At 49.8% G+C, this 23478-nt stretch overlaps 1 protein-coding gene across 9 annotated transcripts in view; it reads left to right on the forward strand.

The window, feature by feature from the left end:
- FLYWCH1 (FLYWCH-type zinc finger 1) overlaps window positions 1–23478 on the forward strand; it is a 45126-nt gene that overhangs the window by 7949 nt on the left and 13699 nt on the right. For 4 of the 9 annotated variants that reach the window (XR_014254924.1, XR_014254925.1, XM_082430691.1 and 1 more), the window contains exons 1-5: window positions 10371–10485; window positions 19801–19902; window positions 20674–21108; window positions 21372–21833; window positions 22863–23306. Coding sequence is in view for 7 of the 9 variants with exons in the window: in XM_082430691.1 (XP_082286817.1) it covers window positions 20775–21108; window positions 21372–21833; window positions 22863–23306 (1240 nt within the window). In the remaining 2 variants the exon portion in view is untranslated. Of the gene's footprint in view, window positions 1–7977; window positions 8246–10370; window positions 10486–19800; window positions 19903–20673; window positions 21109–21371; window positions 21834–22862; window positions 23307–23478 lie in introns of those variants that run through there. The other 5 variants (XM_082430695.1, XM_082430694.1, XM_082430692.1 and 2 more) reach the window with 4 other exon arrangements.

Consider the following 23478-nt stretch of genomic DNA (forward strand, 5'->3'; position numbering starts at 1 on the left):
CTGACCACTGACTCAGAGACTAGGTGGAGTCTCTGAGGTTTTCACTTTCTGCTGCCTTTGGTGTCCAGCCCTGAACCCCTGGGAAGCCGATCCTGCCCCTCTCTGGCTCTCCTTCCAGGGCCAGTTCCCAGGAGGCCTCAGCCTGCTTCTTCCTGCTGGACCCTCAGAAAGGCCACCTCCTCCAGGGAGTCACACAGGACTGACAGCCTCTGTGCACAGGGACCCTGAAGTCCATGGCAGCCCAAGGTTCTGCTGAGGAGGTGAGCCTGCGGTGTGAGGGGGCACGCCTGACAGAAGTGTATTGTGCCCCTGCCGTGTTCCTTCTGGGTGGTTTGGGGGCTGAGGGAGATTCCTGGGAGCCTGAGCCCCTCCTCAGGTCCCCTGGGTGCTGCCCTGCTGGAGGAAAAGATGAAGAAACACCGTTCCCCTCCTTCAACAATAAGTCGGGGTCCCCTGAGAAAAGGCATTGGCCTCAAGTTGCTTCAGCCCACGTGGTCCTCATCATTTGAAAACTGCCTTTGGGCAAAAGGAAATGGATTATTTTTTAAAAGTAGAGTTTAGAGGACTTACGTTTTCAAACATTTTCCAAATTTAATCAGTATCTGTTGACTCCCTCTTGGGAAAAGTGAGTTACGCAGCACATCCTCAGCGCCCAACTCTCCATTTTGCTGTGATTTTTATAGCATGGTTGTCTGTAACATTTATATTCTGTAACCATAACTTTAAAAGTTCTTTTGTCTGAATTCTATATTTAAATAGATTCCCATCCCCCACAAGATTTCTCCTTTCCTGAGGCTCTGAGTCATCCTGGAGGGCTGGTTCTGTCAGTTGAGGAGACCGCCTGAGGGCTTGCTCTGGTTTAACATTTGGTAGTGGAGGAGGCATGGAGTAGAGGAGGTGGGGAGAGGGGCCAGCCAGCCTCGACCCCTGCCACTCAGCCTGGACTCCAGGCAGTCCTGGCCTGGGCAGGGTCACTGCGGGTGTCCACTCCCCTGCATTTGGCTGTGGCACCATCGACCCCTTCCGCAGCTGCCATGGGAGCCTGGGGTGGGGGTGGCACTCGGGTCCCCAGTGAGGGGGCCTGGTTGACTAGGTGGCCCCCGGAGGCTGGGTGGGGGCACAGGAAGGGTGCACCTCCCTCCGGGGGCTCAAGCGGCCTATGGTGCCTGTCATCTGCCTGGAGGGTGGGAAGCACTGCCAAGCCAGGCAGGGAGCTTATACACTGGATCCGGAGGTGTTAAGCTTTTCTTATTTTTTAAATTTTGAAACATTTCGAACTCCCATAAAAGTTGAAGGAGCATGCAGGGAGCACCACGTATCCCTCACCTAGATTCACCCTCCCTCTCCCTCCCAGTCCTGCCTGCTTTCTTGCCCCTTCACTTCTTGAGGACCTTAATGTCTGCCCAGAGCAGGGTACACAGGACCTAGTGGTAAACAGGTAACAGCCCCAGCCTCCTAGAGGTAGACAGGAGACACAGAACTTCCTGCTGATGAGTGCATGAAATCTGGGGCTAAGGGCTGCCCAGGAGAGGACCAGGAGCTCCTCAGCATATGACAGGGGCCTGAGGAAGCCCCGTGGAGGGAGCTGAAAGGTGAAGAGGGCGGGCTTGGGAGGAGCAAGCCCAGACAGAGTAGGACAGGAGGCCACGAGGCAGGAATGGTTGGCAGAGGCTACTGGCCCAGGGCCTTGAGGCCACAGGTGGGTTCCAGGCTCATCACGGGTAGTAGGAGGTTGGGACGGATTTATGAAGAGGAGGAATGTGGTCAGTGTCATTTTACAAAACTCCCCTGGTGCCCTAAGGAGAACAGACTGGAGGGGGTCCAAAGTGGGAGCGGAGAGGCTGGTGAGGGCACCACCACAGCCCGGGGGAGAGAAAAGGGAGGGGAGATGGGAGATGCTAGAAGGGGAAAGAGAAGGGCTCAGTGATGGGTGGTCTCTTTCGGGGGACAGGGTTTGAGGGAGGACTGGCCTGCCCAGCCCGGGATGACAGTGCCACCCACCAGGAGGAGAATCCAAGGGGAGAAGGGAGCTGGGGGGCAAGTGGCCCTTCCAGTTCACACAGTTGGCATCCTGCTGGACGGGTGTGTTCCTGTCGGTCATGAGTGGTTCCCACCAGTGTCAACGGAGCAGAAAACCCTCAGAAGTGGCAGATTGATACCAGTTCTGGGTCTCTGCACTCAGTGAGTGGGTGGGTAGGGGCATTAATTATGATGGGGATAAAAAGTAAATAGGATGACTACTGTACACTTATTTTTTAAGTATGTATTTATTTGGCTGCACCGGGTCTTAGTTGCGGCACATGGGCTCCTTAGTTGTGGCATGAATGTGGGATCTAGTTCCCCGACCAGGGATAGAACCCGGTCTCCCTGCATTGGGAGCGCAGCGTCTTATCCACTGCGCCACCAGGAAAGTCCCTACACTTACTTTTTAAAAATATCTTGCATTGGTCTTTCCTTCAAGCTAAAAAAAAAAAAAAAAAAGTAATTCATGGTCATGAAAATAAACAGAAAATACTGATTATGAAAAACTATTACAAAATCTACAGTAATTCCACCATCTAGAGATAAGTCTATGATAAATATTTTTATATTCAGAAAATTGGGGTGATAAAGTGACTTTTTTTTTTTTTTTGCCGCACTGCGTGGCTTGCGGGATTTTAGTTTCGGACCAGGGATCGAACCCGGACCCCGGCAATGAAAGCACGGAGTCCTAACCACTGGACCACCAGGGAATTCCCTATTTTTTTTTTCTAAATGTATTACAAATGTCTCTCCAGTGTCCATTTTACAACGTACCACTACAGGGGTGGGTGATCATTTATCCAACCAGTCCTGATTGTTGGACGTATCCCAATTGTTTCTAGGTTGGTAACAATCCTTTCAAAAGCCTTGGGTGAGATTCCTGCACACGGGGTGGACACAGCCACTATCATTCCACCCGCGGCCCGTGAATACCCGGCTCTCAGGTATCCTTGGCAACATCCGGTAATATCATTAAGAAGAAAATATTGATAACGCCCCTCGCTTCATCTTGTGTGCACAACCTCTGCGTGTTTTTTCCTGGGGGTTGCATTTTCCTTGGTTAGCTTGGAGAGCTGGTCCAGGCACGTCCCCCCCCGCCCCCCCCCCGGAACCCCCGCCGCCGCCAGGCTCAATGTGGCTGATTCTCCTGGAGGCCGGGAGGAGGCGCGCGCGGACGCCGTCAGGCCCAGCAGATTCCGGACGCCCACCCGGGCCCTTTGAGGCCCGGGCACCGGCTCTAACTTGCCTTCTGCAGGGGCCAGGGAGGATTCCTCAGTGACAATCCGGCAGATGGCCGGCTATCCGAAGAATGCGGGTGAGATCCTTACTCCTTGTCATCCTCAAACAGACACTCCAACACAAGTCGCAGCCCCTCCTCCTCCCTGTCTGATTGCCCCACAGCAAGTACCTCTTCTAAGAGACCATGTGACTCATTGTTTATTATTATCTATTGCTTCTCCCCAACCCACCCCCCTTAACGTAAGCTCAACGCCACCACGGCAGGGGTCTTTGTGGACTTGGGCCCCTAAGGTGCCCAGGGTGGAGACCTGGCAGGGGAGCGGGCGGAGAGGCGCAGGGTGCGGATGGGGTACGGCACTCGGAGCCCAGGCAGGGGCAGAGGTGCGGGGACCCAGAGCGCGCAGTCGGAGTTGGGCGGAGCGTAGGTGCGAGAGGAAGGCACGGAGGATGAGGCAGTGGGAGGTGGAGGACTGAAAACAAGGATGGGAAAGGGGGCGGGAGAACGCGGGAAGGAGGGGATTCGACGGAGGATGCGGAGAATGTGGAAATGCGGAGCAGGCGGGGGACCAGGGCAGGAGGGCCCCATGGGACCTGGACCTACACCTGCCTGGAGCCCAGGGGCAGGGGGGCGGCGGGGACTTCCAGCAGCAGCTTTAGAGCGACAGGAGGAAGGCGGAGGGGAGGGGTGTCAGGGTAGTGGCGTTTTCTAGAGAGGAGCAGCGTCTTCACTCTGCCAACTGGGAGACTGGGGGCTCCGGCTGGCCAAAGCGGGGCGGGCGGAGGGAGGAGCCCGCGGGGCTGCGGAGGGTCGCGGTGAGCGGAGGGCCCGGGGCGCCCTGCAGGAGGGGAGGCAGGGGCGTCGTCGCGCCTGGACAGGAGAGAGGCAGGGCGGGTGTCCGCTCGGAGGATGCTGGGCCGCTCCGGTCGCCACCCCCCAAGTGTCCAGGAAAGCAGCCCCCAGGCCCCGCAGCTCCCCGCGCCAGAGCAATCCCGGTCCCCACCGCGCAGGGTGATCAGAGAATAAGTGTGCAGTGATCGTGCGCTGTGAGTGGGGGCTGGACCGATGGGCGAGGGCTGGACAGATGGGCAAGGGTTGGACCAGTGCAGAAAAAGATACTTTCCCCTCACGGAATCCCCTCAAAGAGGCAGATTTTTTTTTTTTTTTTTTTTTTGGTCTGACGTTTTATTTTTGACATAATTTCACACCTACAGAAAAACTGCAAGTGTACAAAGCATTCCCATATACTTTTCACCCAGGTTCCCCAAAAGTTAGGAATGAAGCCAGCCACAGCAGCAACAGTGAAATTTAGAAACGTGTCCACAACTTCTGAGCCCGCGTGCCGCAACTACTGAAGCCCGCGCGCCTAGAGACCGTGCTCCGCAACAAGAGAAGCCACCACGATGAGAAGCCCACACACCACAATGAAGCGTGGCCCCCGCTCGCTACTAGAGAAAGCCCTCACGCAGCAACGAAGACCCAACGCAGCCAAAACTAAATTAATTTTAAAAATGCTTAAAATTTTTTTTTTCTTCAAATTGAGTTTGAGGATTCTTCTGGTTAGAAATTCTATATCGGATCATGTGATCTGAAAAACGTTTAAATGCTTCCCCTGAATTTATATGATGTATTATGATAGAAAAAAATGAGATCTGGACATCTTATAAAATACATTTGTCTATTAAAAAAAAAAAGAAACTAGTGTCTAATAGGAAAATAACTAAACTATGTAGCCAGCCATATGTAAATAGGGTTATAATATTGGGGGGGGGGAGTTTTACAATATACAGTTAGGTGGAAAAAGCAGGAATACTTGAAAATAATTGCCATGGAGTGTGTTTGCAATGATGTAAAATTTAAAAGAGAGATTCATTTTCAAAAAGATTGACAAGAAAGATGACAACTGGAAACTCAAGGGACCCAAAACAAAAGGGAAAGAACGAAGTTGGAGAATTCACACTCTCTGATTTCAAAATTTACCGCAAAGCAACAGTAATTGAGTCAGTGTGGTGCTGGCACAAAATAAACACAGACCCATGGATAGAATTGAGAGTCCAGAAATATACCCTCACATTTATGGTTAATTGTTTTTCAACAGGGGAGCCAAAATAATCACAGAGAGGAAAGAACAGTCTTTTCAACAAATGGCACAACTCAGATATCCATATGCAAAAGAATGAAATCAGAGCCCTACTTTGCCCATTAAAAAAAAAAAAAAAAAAAGACACAACTCAAAATGGGTCTAAGTCCCAAATGTAAGAACTAAACTATAAAACTTTTTAGAATACATACAGGTAAATCTTTGTGAACTTGGATTAGGCAGTGATTTCTTAGATGTGACATCAAAAGCACAAACAACAAAAGAAAAAACAGATAAATTGGACATCATCAAAATTAAGAACTTTTGTGCTTCAAAGGACACCATCTTAACTGGGAGCAATAAAGTGAAAAGACAACCCACAGAATGGGAGAAAGTTTTTGTAAATCATATATCTAACAACGGACATGTATCTAGAATATAAATATAAAGGATTTTTAGTCTTAATAATAAAATGACAACTCAATTTTAAAATGGGCAAAGGATCTGAATAGACATTTCTCCAAAGAAGATATGCAAATGTCAAATAAGCACTTGAGAAGAGGATCAACATCATTAGCCATCAGGGAAATGCAAATCAAAACCACAGTGAAATGCCACTTCATATCCATTAGCATGGTTATAATCAGAAAGACCGATAATAACAACTGCTGACAGGGATGTGGAGAAATTGGAACCCTTACACACTGCTGGTGAGAATGTAAAATGGAGCAGACCCTGTGGAAAACAATCTAGCAATTCCTCAAACGGTTAAACATCGACCCAGCAAATCCAATCCCAGGTGTATCCCCAAAAGAATTGAAAACATCTGTCCACACAAATTTGCACATAATGTTCACAGCAGCGTTAGTCATAGTAGCCAAAAAGTGGAAACAATGCAAACGTCAGTCAACAGATGAATGGATAAACAAACTGGGGTATATCCATACAGTGCAATACTATTTGATGATAAAAAGAATGAAATACTACTGGCATGCTACAACATGGATGGACTCTGAAAACACTATGCTAAGTGAAAGAAGCCAGACACAGAAGATATATGATTGTATGATTCCATTTAAATGAAATGTCCAGAATATACAAATCTATAGAGACAGAAAGATTAATAGTTGCTTAGCATGGGAGGATGGGGAACTTGGGGGTGATCGCTAAAGGTTTCTTTTGGAGTGATGAAATTGTTCTAAAACTGAGTGTGGTGATGTCCGCATCTCTGTGAATCTATTAAAAACCATTCAATTGGTACACTTTAAATGGGTGAACTGTATGGTATGTGAGTTATATCCAATAAATCTGTTACCAAAAGATACAATAATAAATCCTTTATGTGTTAGCATAACAAATTTTTATGAAAATCACTATATTTTCCAAAACAAAGAAATTTTATGAGAATGGCGTAGTTCTACTTTTTTTTTTTTTTTTTCAAATCTCTTTAATGTAGGCTTAATGGAGGACTACAGGTTCTCATCTGTGCTTTGGCATTCAACCTGTTACACGTCATGTAAACTTTGGAATATCCCACAGGGACTTCCAGGAACCCCAGACTACACTTTGAGGACCATTTGTCTATTGTAAAATTCATATTTTTCCTCTTGCAATTAATAAATGTATTGTGGGGAAATATGTACTTTGGGAATATGTAAATACTAGTTCCTTGTTAAACTTTCACCCTCCGGTCTTAGCGGCCACTGATAATTTTTGCCCGAATCAATTACTACTTACGATGGTCGCCAAAGGGTGATTTTCTGCATCCTTCCTTCTGCATTTATTAGTTGGCATTCTACTGTAAGAGCTTTCCCATCTCCCCATTTACTTATTTACATCACTATCGATCATGGCTTCTTATTTTACTCAGTTATAATCTGTTATTATCATTATTTAGTTTGAATCAAATTGGCCCAGCTTTGGGGTAGGTCATTTTAAAGTTTCTATGAAGTCCATAGGAAATTTCCTTCCGCTGGCTAACGAAAGTGACGGGCCTAATGATGCATTTAAATGATCGCTTCCGTAGTAAGTCAGAAAGAGAAAAACAAATATCGTATATTAACGCATATACGTGGAACCTAGAAAAATGGCACAGATGAAACGGTTTGCCTGGCAGAAATAGAGACACAGATGTAGAGAACAAACGTATGGACACCAAGGGGGGAAAGTGGCAGAGGGGTGGGGGGGTGGTGGTGGTGGGATGAATTGGGAGATTGGGATTGACATATATACACTAATATGTATAAAACAGATAACTAATAAGAACCTGCTGTATAAAAAATAAATAAAATAAAAATTTTTTTAAAATGACCGCTTCCGCTCAGTGAGCTCAGAGTCAAATCCTGGCTCAGGTCTTGGGGTCTCAAGCCCCCCAACTCTCTTCTCTGAGGGTCCACCGCCCCGGAGGCCCTCCTCCCCGCCCCCAAACCCGCCGTCCAAGCCTCAGGTCAGATCAAAGCTCGGTCCCCGGCTGCCGCCGCCCAATCCTGGGCTTGCCCCGCCTCTTTCTCCAGCCCTGGCCCCGCCTCCCAGGGCCGATTGGTCCGGCCGCCAGCTAGGCACCGCGCACGGAAGACCCGGAGAAGAGGAGTTTGCCCAAAGAATGGGCTTCCCGCGGCCCCGCTGCGCATGCTTGCTAGGAACCCTCTAGTGCGCTCCTAGAGGCCGGCTTCCCCGCGGGGCGGTGCGCGCTCCCTACGGCCAGCGGGGCGGCGCGCGCGGCACGGGGCTCGCTCCCGAGAGGGCAGGTGGGGGCGGGGATTGGGCACCCGGGTTGCGGTGGCCGGAGGGGCCTGGGCCGCGAGGTCGGCGCCTGTGGTTGCGGCGGCCCGAGGCCAGAGGACCCGCCGCGGCTCGGTCTCCGGAGAGGGAGGGCCCCGCTGCCGTCGCCGCCCGGCCGGTGCCCGGTGAGGACGGGCCCCAGCGGGTCAGGGAGGGTCTCGGGTCACTTGGCGTGGCCGCGCCCCCAGCTGGGCTCTCCCGGGGGTCCCCAGGACTGCTGATGCTGAGGAGGGGGGTGTCCCCGGACTCTGCGTCCCGGCGCTCAGGCCGCCTCCTTGTCCTTCACCTGCGATTCGCAGCCTCCTTTCCCCTCGCTCCTCCTCACCCCCCTCCACCCACCCGACCCTGGGACTGAGCCCTGACACCCCAAGTCAGAGAGCCCCACATGGGTTTGCCTTTCCTTGACCGTGTCCGCTCCACCCAGTACTGCCCCCGCCCTGGCATCCACCCCAGCCCCATCCAGTCTTTGTGCCTCTGGAGGTCCCAGTGACCTTGCACTTTTTGCTGTTGTTACACCTGCTTCCACTGCTGAATATGTAGATTACCTGTTGGGGCTTTCAAACTTTTTTGACTCAACCTACAGTGAGAAATATATTTTACACGCCTGTAGATGCAGATTACTGAGCGATAAGTTTAAAGGGAGATTTTTAGCCCAACCTCACATGACGCAGCCAGATCTACTCTACGTGGGTTCTAATTCCAACCTATCCTATCCTGTCCTGTCCTGTCCTATTCTATTCTATTCTGTTCTTTCCATTCCAAAAGTCTGTTGCTAACCCATTAAACTGATTTCAGGACCTAATGAGTCTGACCACAGTTTGAAGCCCTTGCTTTAACGACCAGTCTTTCACTTCCGTTACCCCTTGCCTTTGGAGGATGCAGAGGTCTAATAACAGATAATCACGTGTAAACTTCAATTCCAAAGAAAGGGTATATTTTTATTATTTTGACATTAATGCTTTTCGGGGCCAAAATCATCTCCAGGACTTGGTGCGATTCAGGCAGGTTTACCTTGTTCCTCTTCCCAAAAGCTCCTAGTCGGACTTGGGGAAAAGTTTGTATGTGGAGGCTAGATTATAGAGCGTTTATAATGGAGACGGACACTACTTTTATTGGAGAGGGAAATGTTTCAGCTTTAGGAACTCAGCACTGCGTAGGGAGAATCGGAACAGCCGGATGCCGGGCAGAAAAGCCATTTAGGAGGTGGTGGGTATCGAAGCCCTGAGGTAATGTGGGGTGGGAAGGCGTGGAAGATGGTGTGACCAGGTGCCCAGAGATGTGAGGACGAATTAGGGCTGATATGGGAGGCGTGGAAATAGCCACGATTGTGCTCTAGGGGGGTTGGGGGATCTGGGGCTGCAAGTACTATTAGCTGGAATCTCCCTTTCTGTGTCCTCTGCCTCTAAGTTGCTTTGGAGCAGTGGTTCTCAAGGGACATGCAGCAATGTTGGTTGTCAGGATTTGGTGGCTGCTACTGGCATCTCGCAGGCAGAGGCCAGGGATGCTGCTAAACATCCTTCATTTCACGGGACAACCCCCCACAACAAAGAATTATCTGGTGCAAAATGTCAGTGGTGCCGAGGTTGAGAAGCCCTGCTTTGGAATAGAAATTTTATTTTATTTTATTTTATTTATTTATTTTTGGCTGCCTTGGGTCTTCATTGCTGCGGGCGGGCTTTCTCTAGTTGCGGTGAGCAGGGGCTACTCTTTGTTGCGGTGCGCCAGCTTCTCATTGCAGTGGCTTCTCTTGTTGTGGAGCACCAGCTCTAGGCGCGTGGGTTCAGTAGTTGTGGCGCACGGGCTTAGTTGCTCCGCGGCATGTGGGATCTTCCTGGACCAGGGCTCAAACCCTGTCCCCTGCACTGGCAGGCGGATTCCTAACCACTGCGCCACCAGGAAAGTCCCTGGAATAGAATTCTTAATCTTTAGGGAGATCACTGCCACCTTCACCTCTCCCAGGACTAATGCCTGTATGCACACTCAGAGACTTTGCACATAATGGTAGGAGGGTCCATGAGCCAATCAGTGTGCACCTCTAATTTTCATAGCTTGCTGGGGGTGGGGGGCGGAGCAGCTTTTGGAATCATCCAGGAGCTTTTTCAAACATCAGGATATTCGCTCCTCCCCCTTCCACTATTCAGAACCTCTGCTGGGCCTGGACAAAGTATTCCTTGTTCTTACATGATGATTCACAGTTTATGGAAGAATTTCACATACAGTGTCTCATTTGTCACTTTTCCTGTTTCACAGATGAAATCAGCCCAGAGAAGTGATGGGATTTGCCCCAGTTCTCCCACCCAGCAAGTCAGCGCTAACGACGGGTGTTGGCGGACAGTGATGGTGGTTCTCACTCTTGTGTACGAAGGTAATTCTGTTGATCTGCCATCAGCTGCTGAGCAAGGCTCTGCCTTTCAGGATCTTAGGGCTTGGACCTACTGGTGTCTGAGAGGCACCTAACAGTTTGTAATATTGTGTGTGTCTTGGGTGTTGGGTTTATTAGAGCAGGCAGTCTGAGTATTGCACTCAGATTGCTCTGTACCTCAATTTTGGGGGGAGGAGAAGCAGCATAAGAGAGTGACCAACTGTAAACTGTGAGGCTCTCCTACTTTCCATTTACATCTGCCTGACTTAAAAATATTCTAGCCAACTCAATAAATCTTTACTGAGTAAAAATGGAATATTATGAAAAAACACATTAGGGCCCAAATATTTACCTCAAAACAATGATCATCCAAAAATTAAAAAATACATTTAAATCCACCTAGAACAAATATATAAATGTATTGCAAATAGAAGTTTCATAAAATAATGCTCACTTCTGTTACACACAATGCAGATTGGTTATTTCCTATGTAATTTTTTAAATTGCTGCCTGGAACCCAAAGATTATAAAACCAATGACCAGGGAGATTTGAAAAGCAGAGGCTTAGACCAAAACAAAGAAAATAAAACTCTTTCATACAGATACTAAATGAACACGTGTGCAAGCTTTTACTTAACTCATCAATCGAGGAACCGGTAAGATCTTACAGCCAGTTTGCAGGAGAATCCAGAAAAGATTCTGAAAGACTGTAGATTAGGAATATTAACATGAATGTGCAAATGGAGGCAAAACCGGAGAAATTACTTACTTATCTGTATTTATTTACATGGCAAGAAAGAGAGAACATGTCTACAGAATAGAATTATTTTACCTTGTTCCGTTATCTGTGCAGAGTTGCAGAAGTAGCTCAAAGGCAACAACAGGCTAGAATCGTATAACCTGAAAGGCTGTGTTCTAGACAAAACCCAGTTCTCCATTGAAACACAAATTTTCCCTACGGCCTCATAATCTCAATGAAAGATATTTTTTGCATGAAATAAGGCTGGTCCAGTAAGATTGGGCCTGATTATTTACATAGGTGCAGCAGGCATGCTAATTCACCTCGTAGGCTTTCTTGAGTTTGTTTTGCTGGAAGTCTCTGTGAGGAACCTCAGACTGGATTTTTAAAAGTCTGGTATTTGTTATCCCAAGGTACTAAAGCCATGCCCAACGAGCTTTCTCCCCCAGATTTCACCTGTACTACTTAAAATTTGGACAAATTCCACTCTTCTTGAGGTCCCCAAAATATCTTAAGGTGTCTGAAACTTGTTAACTTGGTATTAAAGGATCCTTTAAGAGGATGCAATCATGACTCTCCCACCGATATAAAATAAATAAATGTTAATGATTCTGTTTAATGCATTAATGAGGGAACCTGTACAGTGTGACAGATTAAACGAGGTGATGTATGTGAAACACTTCATGTGTTGCCCTGCATAAAGAAAACCTCAAATCCTTATTAAGTTGGTCACTTAGCCTCTGGCCACCTAACCTCAAGGGCATCTATTCCAGTGTTTCTCAAAGCCAAGTCCGTGATCCACCAGAATCAGAGTCTCAGGGGGTACTTGTTAAAAATCCAGATTCCTGAATTTTGCTCCAGACTCACCATCAGAATTTTGGATGGGAAATCCAGGCATCTGATTTTTTTTTTTTTTTTAATATCAGAGAAAGGTTTATTGCAGGGCCAAGCAAGGAGAATGGGTGGCTCGTGCTCAAAAACCCCAAACTCCCGATGATTTTAAGGAAAAAGTTTTTATAGGCAAAATTTGGGGTGAAGGCTGCAGGGTATGTGATTTTCTTCTGGTTGGTTGGTGGGGAGGTAACAGGGAGGGGCTCCAGGAATCCTGTGCTCTAAGCATCTGCATTTTTATCAAGTGCCCCGAGTAATTCTTATGGAGACCAGAATTACATATACAAATAATTGAAATAAAAGCTTCATGAAAACTGTACTTAACCTCAGTATATGGGTGCACTCTTTCTGTTCTGTTTTATTTTTCAAGTGCTGCTTTTAAGCAGGTTTCTCAACCTTGACCCTGATGCTGTTTTAGACCAGATCCTTCCTGTGCAGGGTGATGGGGGCTGCCCCGGGCACTGTGGGATGTTGAGCAACATCCTTGGCTCCCACCTACCAGATGCCAGTAGCCTGCCCCACCCCCTAGTTATGACAACCAAAAATGTCTCCTGACCTGGCCGGATGTCGCCTGGTGGGCAGATCACCGTGACTGAGAACCACCAGTCTTAACCTACTGCGTTGATTCCTATGGGTTGGAATCCTCAAATTGAAAAGAACCATTTTAACTTATGTTAAGAGTTTAGGCCCTGAAAACAGACACAGGAGGTTTGAATGCTGACTCTGTCCTTTAGCGGCCTGGCTCTCGGTCACAGGAATCTAAGAGTGAGCCTTAGTTTCCTCCTCTGTGAATGAAACAACAGCAGGCCTAATGGATGAGGGTGTTTGGGAGATAAAATGGAATAAAGCATGCAAAGCCCTCGCCTAGTGCCAGGCACCTCGTTGGTATTTGGTGAACATGAAATGTGTGATCACAGTCCTTTGGACTCTTGAAGCATGTGTGATCGGAAACCATCTGGGAAAACAGAAACTACCGTAAGGTTTCACTGGGAATTTCATTGCTCTCCCTGGTGGTGGAAGAGCTGAGAAGCCACATGGGAAATGGTGAGCGGCCCAGGGATTAGCAGTGGCGGGATGCCGCCCCCACAGCGAGGCCCGGCAGAGCAGCCAGGGTGGCAGGCGGGACCCAGCAGAGCTGGAGCAGCCACCCCAGGCAGGTCGCTCTGGGGACACCCTCCAGTCTCCCATGGTGCCTCCGGTTGTCCAGATCAGCTGGAAGCCACAGTGCTAAGCCATAACATAGCTGGTTTGTAGGGCTGATCAATGCAGCTCTGAAGGCCTGACTCTCACTACCCGTGTGGTCCTGGGCCACTCACTTCAGGCCTGAGCCTCAGTTTCCCCAGAAGCAGAGCAGGGATGATGGTGAAGGGAGATTGTTGGGTCCCCATACTTGAGGTACACGTGATGTTACAGGATTTTTGTTCCTGGCTCAGGTGCCAGCTCGAGGACCAACCATATGGCTCTGGATCAGAGAGTATCCCTTTTGTGTCCCCTCCTCTCCTCCCCCACCCTTCCACCCAGGAGGCCTATGGGTCATTTATTTTCTCTGTCAACTTCCATTGTGTCTGTAAGTTTGAAACTTGGGTTTTCAAAATCCTTTTATTTTGAGTTAATTTTAGACTTTTTAAAAAATTGCAAAAAAAAGTACAAAGAATTTTCCTATACTCATCACCCAGTCTCCCTGAATGTCAGCATCTTACCTAACATTGTGCAGTGAGCAAATCTGGGAAATCCACGTTGGTACAAAACCATTAACCTAAACTATTGACTGTATGCAAATTTCACCAGCTTTTCCCCTAATGTCCTTTTTCTGTTCCGAAATCCCATGTTGCATTTTGTCCTTGTGTCTCCTTAGTCTCCTCCAGTCTGTGACAGGCCCTCAGCCTTTCCTCGTCCAAGATGATCTTGACACTTTGGAAGTGTCCTGGTCAGTTGTTTTGTAGAACGTCCCTCCATGTGGCTTGAGGGTGCCACATGGAGGTGTGCTTTCTGGGCAGGAATATCACAGAGGTGATGCTGTGTCCTCCTTGGTGCATCTTATCAAGGAGGTCATGGTGTTGATGTGTCTTATTACTGGTGAAGTTGACCTTGAGCACTTAAGGCTGTGTATGCGAGATTTCTCCCCTGTCAAGTCATTATCTTTCCCTTTGTGGTTAATAAATATCTTGGGGGAAATGTCTTTGAGGCCATGCAAGGCCCACAACACAGACTGCAAGGTACTTGATTTTCACTTGTTTTTCTGTCCCATTGTCTATATTACTCTTTTTTAAAAAAATTTCTTTGGATTTTATTTTATTATTTTATTTTATTTTTTGGCTGCACCGTGCAGCATGTGGGATCTGAGTTCCCTAACCAGGGATCAAACCCATGCCCCCTGCATTGGAAGTGTGGAGTCTTAACCACTGGACCACCAGGGAAGTCCCCTGTGTATATTACTCTTTATTTTCCTGTATGACACATCTTGCATAGGAATGGAATCCCTACTTTTCCTAAGAGTTACGGAGTTAAAGAAAAAAATTACCAAGCAAGGAGATGCAGCTTATCTTTAAAGTGTTTACTATTTTCCCACTGTAAAGAGTTCATGCACATGGTAAACAATTTTGAGAAAACAAAAGAAATTTAAGGGAAAAAATAAATTGCTTTCCTTACTAGTTTTAACATTTTGAGATATTTCCTCCCAGTTATTTAAGGTTTTTTTTTTTTAACATCTTTATTGGAGTATAATTGCTTTACAATGGTGTGTTAGTTTCTGCTTTATAACAAAGTGAATCAGTTATACATATACATATGTTCCCATATCTCTTCCCTCTTGCATCTCTCTCCCTCCCCCCCTCCCTATCCCACCCCTCCAGGTGGTCACAAAGCACCAAGCTGATCTCCCTGTGCTATGAGATTGCTTCCCACTAGCCATCTATTTTACGTTTGGTAGTGTATATATGTCCATGCCACTCTCTCACTTTGTCACAGCTTACCCTTCCCCCTCCCCATATCCTCAAGTCCATTCTCTAGTAGGTCTGTGTCTTTATTCCCATCTTGCCACTAGGTTCTTCATGAACTTTTTTTTTTTTTTTCCTTAGATTCCATGTATATGTGTTAGCACACTGTATTTGTTTTTCTCTTTCTGACTTACTTCACTCTGTGTGACAGACTCTAACTCTTAAGGTTTTTTTAAAGTCACAAATACATACAATAAAATTAGTCAATAAATAACAAATGTGACCAGACTTGAGACTTGAGATGAGACAGAAGAAATGAAGTGGATTGAGGTCTAGAGGCAGTGTCATGGTCCAAGGAATATTTTGGTCTTTTTTTTTTTTTTTTTAAACCTTAGCTTAGAAAACATAGTCTTTGCCGATTTGTTAACTGGATTTTGCTTTCTACCTAGTATATTTTGTAAATACAAACGTTTTCAGAAGTCTTCCTGAATTATTTGTCTGATATGGAAAAACTCCCAAATTCTAGTTTTTAAACGTTGTGATACATCTAATTCTACCAAGGATGCTATACGTGCATTTCAAGGAGCAACATTGCCATCTTGTGGTCATCTTATGGTATTGCTGCTGAGGATTTAGATTTGTGTTCATGTTAGGGGCCTGCGTTACATAATGCTTTGGTCCTTCACAAGGGCTCCATCTGGTCTGCAGGTGCGGGCTTCCCACTCTAAAGAAGAATAAAATAGCAAACATGTTGAACACATGTGTGTGCAACAGAAAATTACGTGTATATTAAAGGCACTAATACAAGAATGGAAACAGCTGTGCATTTGAGTGTCAGGCTCGTGGGTGATTTATGAGTATCAGTTCTCAACATTTTAAAATGTTTTCTATGTAGTTTTTACAATATGATCTTAGCAACTTACAAAATATCTCAGTATATAGTCCATGCCACCCCTCTCCTTTGGTGAGGAAACCAGGCCCAGGAGTGAGAAGCCTGTTTCTGATGGAGAAAACTGTTTTTTATCCAAGTGACCCTGGGGACATGAGTCATACCTATAAGGATTTTTTGTTTGTTTGTTTGTTTGAGATCTTAGTTCCCTGACCAGGGATTGAGCCCAGGCCCTGGCAGTGAAAGCACCAAGTCTTAACCACTGGACCACCGGGGGATTCCCTATAAGGTTTTTTTTAAACAACCTTATTAAGATATGATTCACATAGCATACAGTTCCCCCAACTAAAGTGTATAATTCAATGTTTTATTGTATTCACAGCCAATTTTATAACATTTTCATTACCCCAAGAAGAAACCCCACACCGCTTAGCATCACTCCCTAATCTCCCCCTCCCTCCCCTCCAGCCCCTGACAACCACTAATCTACTTTCTGTCCCTATGGATTTGCCTCTACTGGACATCTCACATAAATGGAATTATACGACATGCTGACTTTAGTGTCTGGCACCTTTCACCGAGCCATACTGTCTTCAAGGTTCATCCACATGGTAACATGTATCAGAACTTCATTCATTTTTATGGCTGAATAAATTCCACTGCATGGATAGACCACATACAGGCCAGAGCAGGTATTTCAGAGGGAAACATGGATTATGGATTGACCCAGCAGGTGCTGATCCTGCACGGTGGCCCAGCAGGAGAGTGGTATCTGCAGAGTTGGGGGGCAGCTGCCAGGCGGCCTGGGTGAGAAGGAAGGGGTATGGACTGTTCCTGCAAAGTCTAACTGTTGAGGGAAGGAGAGGGTCTTGTGAGGTTTTGTTTTAGTATATAGGAGACCTAAGAAGATTAGGACCTGAGAACTCTAAATGCAAAGACCCAGAGAAGGCAGAGAGGTTTGGAGACTAGAGAGAGCAGGATATGAATGATGGAGAAAGGGCCCCCAGGGGGTGGAGTGCCAAGGGAACTGGACGGGACACTTCATTTTCCAAATCAGGATAAAAATTGTACGCTGTCTTTATCCAGACAGTGATGAGTCATTAGAGCTTAGGCAGCATCCATCCTCAGTGGATAAATTGTGAAAGAGAGAAATTGTAAAATTCAGAATCATGGAGGGATAACTTTAGTTAATCAGAAATCTGCGTTGTATTGAGAACCTCATTCACCAGTATGGTAGGTGGAGCATTACTATGTATGGTTTGTTATAGTTGGGTTTTTGTTTTGTTTTGTTTTTGTTTTTGTTTTTTTTTTGCATGTGTGTTAAAATATACCTAACAAAAATGTACTACTTTGATCAATTTTTAAAAAATTTTTTGAGTATAGTTGCTTTACAATATTGTGTTAGTTTCTACTGTACAGCAAAGTGAATCAACTATACGTATACATATATCCCCTCTTCTTTGGATTTCCTTCCCATTTAGGTCACCACAGAGCACTGAGTAGAGTTCCCTGAGCTATACAGTAGGTGCTCATTAGTTATCTATTTTATACATAGTATCAATAGTGTATATATGTCAATCCCAATCCCCCAATTCATCCCGCCCCCCCCACTTTAATCATTTTTAAGTGTACAGTTCAGTGGCATTAAATACATTTGCATTGTTGTGCAACCATCACCACCATCCATCTCCAGAACTTTTTCATCTTCCCAAACTGAAACGCTCCCCATTAAACACTAACTCCCCATTTCCCCTCCCCCCAGCCCCTGGCAACTACCATTTGACTTTCTGTTTCTATGAATTTGACTACTCTAGGTACAAAATATACGTGGAATCATACAGCATTTGTCCTTTTATGTCTGGCTTATTTCATGTTATAGACTTTTTAAATAAGTAATTCTCATTTGCTATCCTTTATACTTAATATTTTTATTCCTTTCACTGGGTTACCAACCCTTTAAATGTGATCATCTGAGGGATTTAAAATTTGTGTAGCATGGCCCCTAGAGTTCAAGAGTTCAAAAGCACTTTGATATTGGATATTTCACAACTATTAGTATTATTTCTTCTGTCAAAAAGCCAAAACCGACTAGGTTCAGTCACTTGCCAAGAATATCAGTTACTGCTGCATAACAAATGAGCCCTGATCTTACTGGCTTAAAATAACAGTAGTTTATTATTGATCAGGGTTGCATGGGGTGCCTGGGCTTGTTTCCCCAGCCTCCTTCTTGTGGCTACACACAGCTAGAGGGTCTGCTGGACTGCACACTGGAAATGGCCTCCCTCCACGCCTGGCAGTGCCTCCATCCCTTGCATGTGGCCCTTCATACAGCTTCCTTCTCTGGCAGCCTCAGGGCCCCTGTCCATGAGGGTGAGGGCGTCCAGACCCCCACAGCGAGCTTCTGCCACACTCTATTGGCTACAGCAAGTGAGCAATGTGGGCTGGAGACCAGTCCAGATTCAAAACCACATGGCAAAGGGGCCTGCATACTTTATGGGAGGATCTGTGGTCATTAAACAGTCTACACTTTAAGGCCCTTTAATGGCTGAGAATGGGAACCGTCAATCGAATCTAAATTCAAGCCCACTGGCAAGGAGCCAAGCCTTTCCACAGTCTGTAGTCAGCCACAGTTCAAGGTCTTTTGTTGCGCTGGAACTTGTTCCATATCCTTTGAGGTACAGAGATTTTAGTTGAGAGAATTACACTGATTCGGGATACACATGACTCTGGGTACAGTTTCACGGGAATGTGGGGGTTCTCTGTCATGCCAACCCCCAGTGGCCTGAAGGAGGCCGGGCTTCGGCGTCTGATCGCCTGAGACTGAGGCCATTGGTGTGTCGGGGTCCCTGCAGCCTCAACTCCTGTCCCTCTGCACGGCGGGGACCAACCGCCTGGTCCTGTAGGAACATGCATACTGGGTGGACAGTGACCGCAACGTTTTGGGGGCCTGAGTTGTCTGGAAGGCCTGTGGAAGGGAGGGCCAGTTTCTCTGCGCCCTCTCGCCTCGTTGAGGAGAGGACGCAGGCTGGAGACCAAGTTCATTCGCCCGGCAACCCGGAGCGCGCAAGCCCCGGAGGCGGGCTGCCGGCGGAGGGACGTGGGCCGAGACCAATCAGAGAGCGGGGGTGGGGGCGGCCAGGGGGCGTGGCTTCCCGCGTAACCCTTTCCCGCCCGAGCGGCTCTGCCCGCGGAGGCGCCGGCTCTGTCTTGCTGCGGCCGGTTCCCATGTGCCCCCAAGTCCGCAGTACCGCTGCATCGCCCTGTGGGGCGGGATGGGCAGAGCCGGGAAGGACTGCACAGGAGGAGAAGGGGTTGGCTTGTCCGGGGGCCGGAGGAGGATGACGCTGGAGGACAGACCTGGCCGGGGACTCCTAGTCCTGTGTCCCGTTACCTGTTATCTGGATTTCCTTGAGTCTCGCCCCTCCGGACGGGGCTTTGCTGCTGCCCGGGGCTGGGCGTGCAGGCGTGCAGTGCAGGGGGTTTGGGAGAGGTTGTAGGGGACACGGCGCCCCCTGCACCGTCGGCCTTGGCTCCGTCTCCACGGGGACCCAGGAGCCCCGCGCTTGGGCTGACAGGCCTTGGGGAGCTGAATGTGGGCCCCAGACCAGGAAATGTCGGAGCAGGAATGGGGGACCCAGGTATTAGAACCGTAGAGCTTGGGATGGGGATGACAGCTCACACGTGGGGAAGCTGAAACGTGCTGGGAGGCCGCATCCTGTTTCTGGGCTAGTACTGATAGATGGGAAAGACCCTGACATGCACCCACCACCCAGTCCCCCAGGAAGACAAAATGGCCACTGATGCCCCAGGGCTCCGGTCTCCAGGCCAGCCCTGCCTGTCATCCATCCTTTCTGCTTCTCCAGACCAGAAGCCAGGGAGCCCTCAATGACCACGGATTCTCTGGACACCTCCACAGCCCTGTCCCCACTCAGCTGAGGCAGAGCCAGCACCAGCTCAGACACAAGGTCGCTGCCCTCGTGGGGCCCTGGCGTCCCCTCGCACTGGGTGCCCCGGGGCCTCTTGCCTGGGATGGGGGATGGATCTAGTTGTGAATCCAGAGAGTCCCTCCTCCCAGGGCCAGGCTCCTCCTTTGGGGTCTGCAGTGTGCCAGCAGGGCCCCAGCCCATGCTCCCAGTGACAGAAGGGCACCAGGCATTCTGGGAGGGTTGGTGACCTGAACTCATGTCCCCAAAGTGCTTTTCCCCAACGCCTGGTGCTCAGGAAGACCGGTTCCTGTTATCCTGGACGAGGTACCCCAGGTGCTGTGCGGGGCGGGCTCTGGACCCACCTCGACTGGACTCCCAGCTCTGCCTTCATGGCTGCATGCCTCAGTGTCCTCATCTGTAACCTGGGTCAATGAGAAAGATCAACTTTCATAACGTGGGGCTGAAGGTTAAATGGAAAAACCTGTGGAAGCACTTCACCCCGTGCTCAGCACCTGTGGGCCTGGATTCCTAGTAACTCACAGCTGTCAGCACCTTGGTCACCCCAGTAGCCCCTTGAGAGCCCTGTTTTGGGCACATTTTGTAGATGGGAAAGTGAGGTTTGGCTGGGGGAAGTGTCGGACTCAAGGCTACCAGGAGAGTAGAAGCACCAGCCCAGGGTTCTCTGGCTCCATTCAGGTCCTTCCCCGGGGGCACTGAGGCAGCCCCATCTGCCCCAACCTCCAGCCCAGATTCTTCCTGAACCCAGGTCCAAGGGCATCTCCACTGATGGGATTTTGCCTCCTGCCTTAGGACGGAGCCCTTGGACTGCTGGGTTCCTTCCAGGGAGGTGGAGGAGAAATCCATCTGCTGGGGCCTGAGCGTGGCCTGGGGGCCAGGCCATCGTTCCCGGAATGCCCCTGCCTGAGCCCAGTGAGCAGGAGGGCGAGAGCGTGAAGGCCGGCCAGGAACCCTCCCCTGAGCCCCCTGAGCCGGGCACAGATGTCGTCCCCGCAGCCCCCAGGAAGCCCACGGAGTTCTCCGAACTGGTCCTACTGACGGCCTCCACTGAGAATGGGGATGGAGTGGACTCCCAGCCCAAAGCAGTGCACTGTGTCCTGTCCTTGGAGATGTCTGGCCCTGACACCCTGGCTGGGTCCTCCCAGATCCTACCAGTAGAGGAACAGCAGGGGGCAGTCCAACCAAGCCCCCAGGCCCAGGAACTGAAACACAGCAAGCCAGACACAGGTGAGTTCCGGGCCAGCTGCCCCTGTCTGGCCACTTTTGTGACCCTGCATGCTCAGACTTGGACTTCGCATACCCCCCTTTCCAGTGAGGTGACCTTGGCCATCCCTTCCCTGCTCTGAGCAGGGCCTCCTGGACCTTGATCCAGGCTGGTGTGACGATCGCAGGACATCATCCCAGGGCACCCCAATCCCTGTGTTCCCATCCGTGCCCCTGGCTCAAGCCTTGCTCTGTGTCAGCTGACCTGGCCCTCCCCTTGCCTTCAGCAGCCCCCCAGCCCCTGGAGTTCCTGAGGACCCCATTTGGGGGCCGCCTGCTGGTGCTGGAGTCCTTCCTGTACAAGCAGGAGAAGGCTGTGGGGGACAAGGTATACTGGAAGTGCCGCGAGCACACCGAGCTGGGCTGCCGGGGCCGGGCCATCACCCGTGGCCTAAGGGCCACAGTGATGCGGGGCCACTGCCACCCGCCCGACGAGGAGGGCCTGGAGGCCCGGCGCCAGAGACAGAAGCTGCCCAGCCCAGCCCTGCCCGAAGGCTTGGGGGATCCCCAGGGCCCCGGCGGCCGAGTGGAGGAGCCCCTGGAGGGGGTGGGCCCGTGGCTGTGCCCCGAGGAGCCAGAGCCGGCCCCGGGGCCAGTGCTGAGCAAGCCAGCTCCTGAGGAGGATGAGGGGCTCCGAGCCCTGTCGCTGCTGAGCTTGCCTCCCAAGAAACGCCCGACGCTGGGGACCGGTGAGTGCCCCCCCACCCCAGCTCTACTCTCAGGCAGGTGGGAACCACAGCCCTTTCCTCTGCCCAAAGATAAATGTGGGTCTCACGTGGTTTCTTAATGTGCTCAAAGTCAAAACGATTTTTAAAATATGAATGCGTCCAAGTAATCATTAAGCCCAAGGGGTAGAACTAGTGCTCGTGAACCAGGCGGCCCAGGTCCTTCTGGAGCTTCCTGATGCAAAAACCTGAGGTTTATGGACCCCACGTGATTCTGGTAACCTTTGAAATTTGGGAAGGTCGGCCTGGTGGGAGACTTGAGCTTTGTGCCCCAGGTTCAAGATCCAGCCCTGCCTCATGTAGCTGGGCAGCCTTGTTGAAGCTCTGCAGGTCAGCAGGTCGCTCCTAAGATGTGTGATAGCCTCGCCGTTAGGGGCTCTCGTGCTGAAGTGCCAGCCCTGGTCCAGCGTGTGTTGTCACTGAGTAACTGATAGATGGAGTCTTTGCAGAGGTTCTTATTCTTTGTTTGTTGGGTTTTGTTTTGTTCTTTGCGGCAGTTTTTATTACCAGTAACTGGGAGGTAGCTTGGTCCCAAAGGCTGGGTGCCTCCAGACCTGGAAAGGATTGAAGGATTTAGGGATTTAAGGCGGCTGCTGTGCTGGGTGCCAGGGGCTGGGCAAGAAGGACTTGTCTTTCACTGTGTATCTTTTGGTCCCATTTCATTTTATGGCCTGTGCATGTGTTATTCGAAAATTAGATATAATTTTCAAACAAACCCTAAGAAAAAGTATGGCCGGGAGTGACTGAGCAGGCAGGGTGTGGCGTCAGAGCCAGCTTGGCCCTCCCCAGTGTGTGACCTGGGACACAGTGCTTGACCACCCGGAGCCGTGGCCTGCTCACCAGCCACCAGGAGAGGAGCCGCACGGCCTCCTTGGGGCACTGGGTGGGCGATCAGTGGGGATGCACCCAGGGCCCTGCCTTGCACGGTAAACTAAAGGAGCAGAGCTCCGCCAGCCTGCACCTGCCCAGCCCCCTCCCCACTTCCTTCTCCAGGAGGGCCCCCGCCCCTGGAGTTCCTGAGGACCTGCTACGGGGGCAGCTTCCTGGTGCACGAGTCCTTCCTCTACAAGCGGGAGAAGGCTGTGGGGGACAAGGTGTACTGGACGTGCCGGGACCACGCACTGCATGGCTGCCGCAGCCGGGCCATCACGCAGGGCCAGCGGGTGACTGTCATGCGTGGCCACTGCCACCCGCCTGACGTGGAGGGCCTGGAGGCCCGGCGGCAGCAGGAGAAAGCCGTGGAGTCACTGCGGGCCAGGCCGGGCGGCCCTGGGGGCCAAGCGGACAAGCTGCTCCAAGGTGTGGACAGCCTGTTCTACCGCAGGGGGCCGGGCCCCCTGACTCTCACTAGGCCCCGGCCCAGAAAGCGGTCAAAGGCCAAAGATCAGGACCTCCTGGCCCAGCCCCAAGGCGAGGAGGACCAGGACGAGGACCTGGGTGAGTCCACACCCGCTGGCCTGGCGCTCTGCCTGCACTCCAATCTTGCTCCCCAAGGTCCCAGGAGGTGGGAGGGGGGCGACGCCAGGCCTGGCCCAGCCCCAGGCCCTGCTCCGGCTCACACCCCAGCTTCCAACCTCCCTCCCCTGACCCCCTCTCCCATTTCTCCCCA

This window comes from Balaenoptera physalus (assembly GCF_965194825.1).
Source record: "Balaenoptera physalus genome assembly, chromosome: 16".
In the NCBI taxonomy this organism is placed as follows: Eukaryota; Metazoa; Chordata; class Mammalia; order Artiodactyla; family Balaenopteridae; genus Balaenoptera; species Balaenoptera physalus.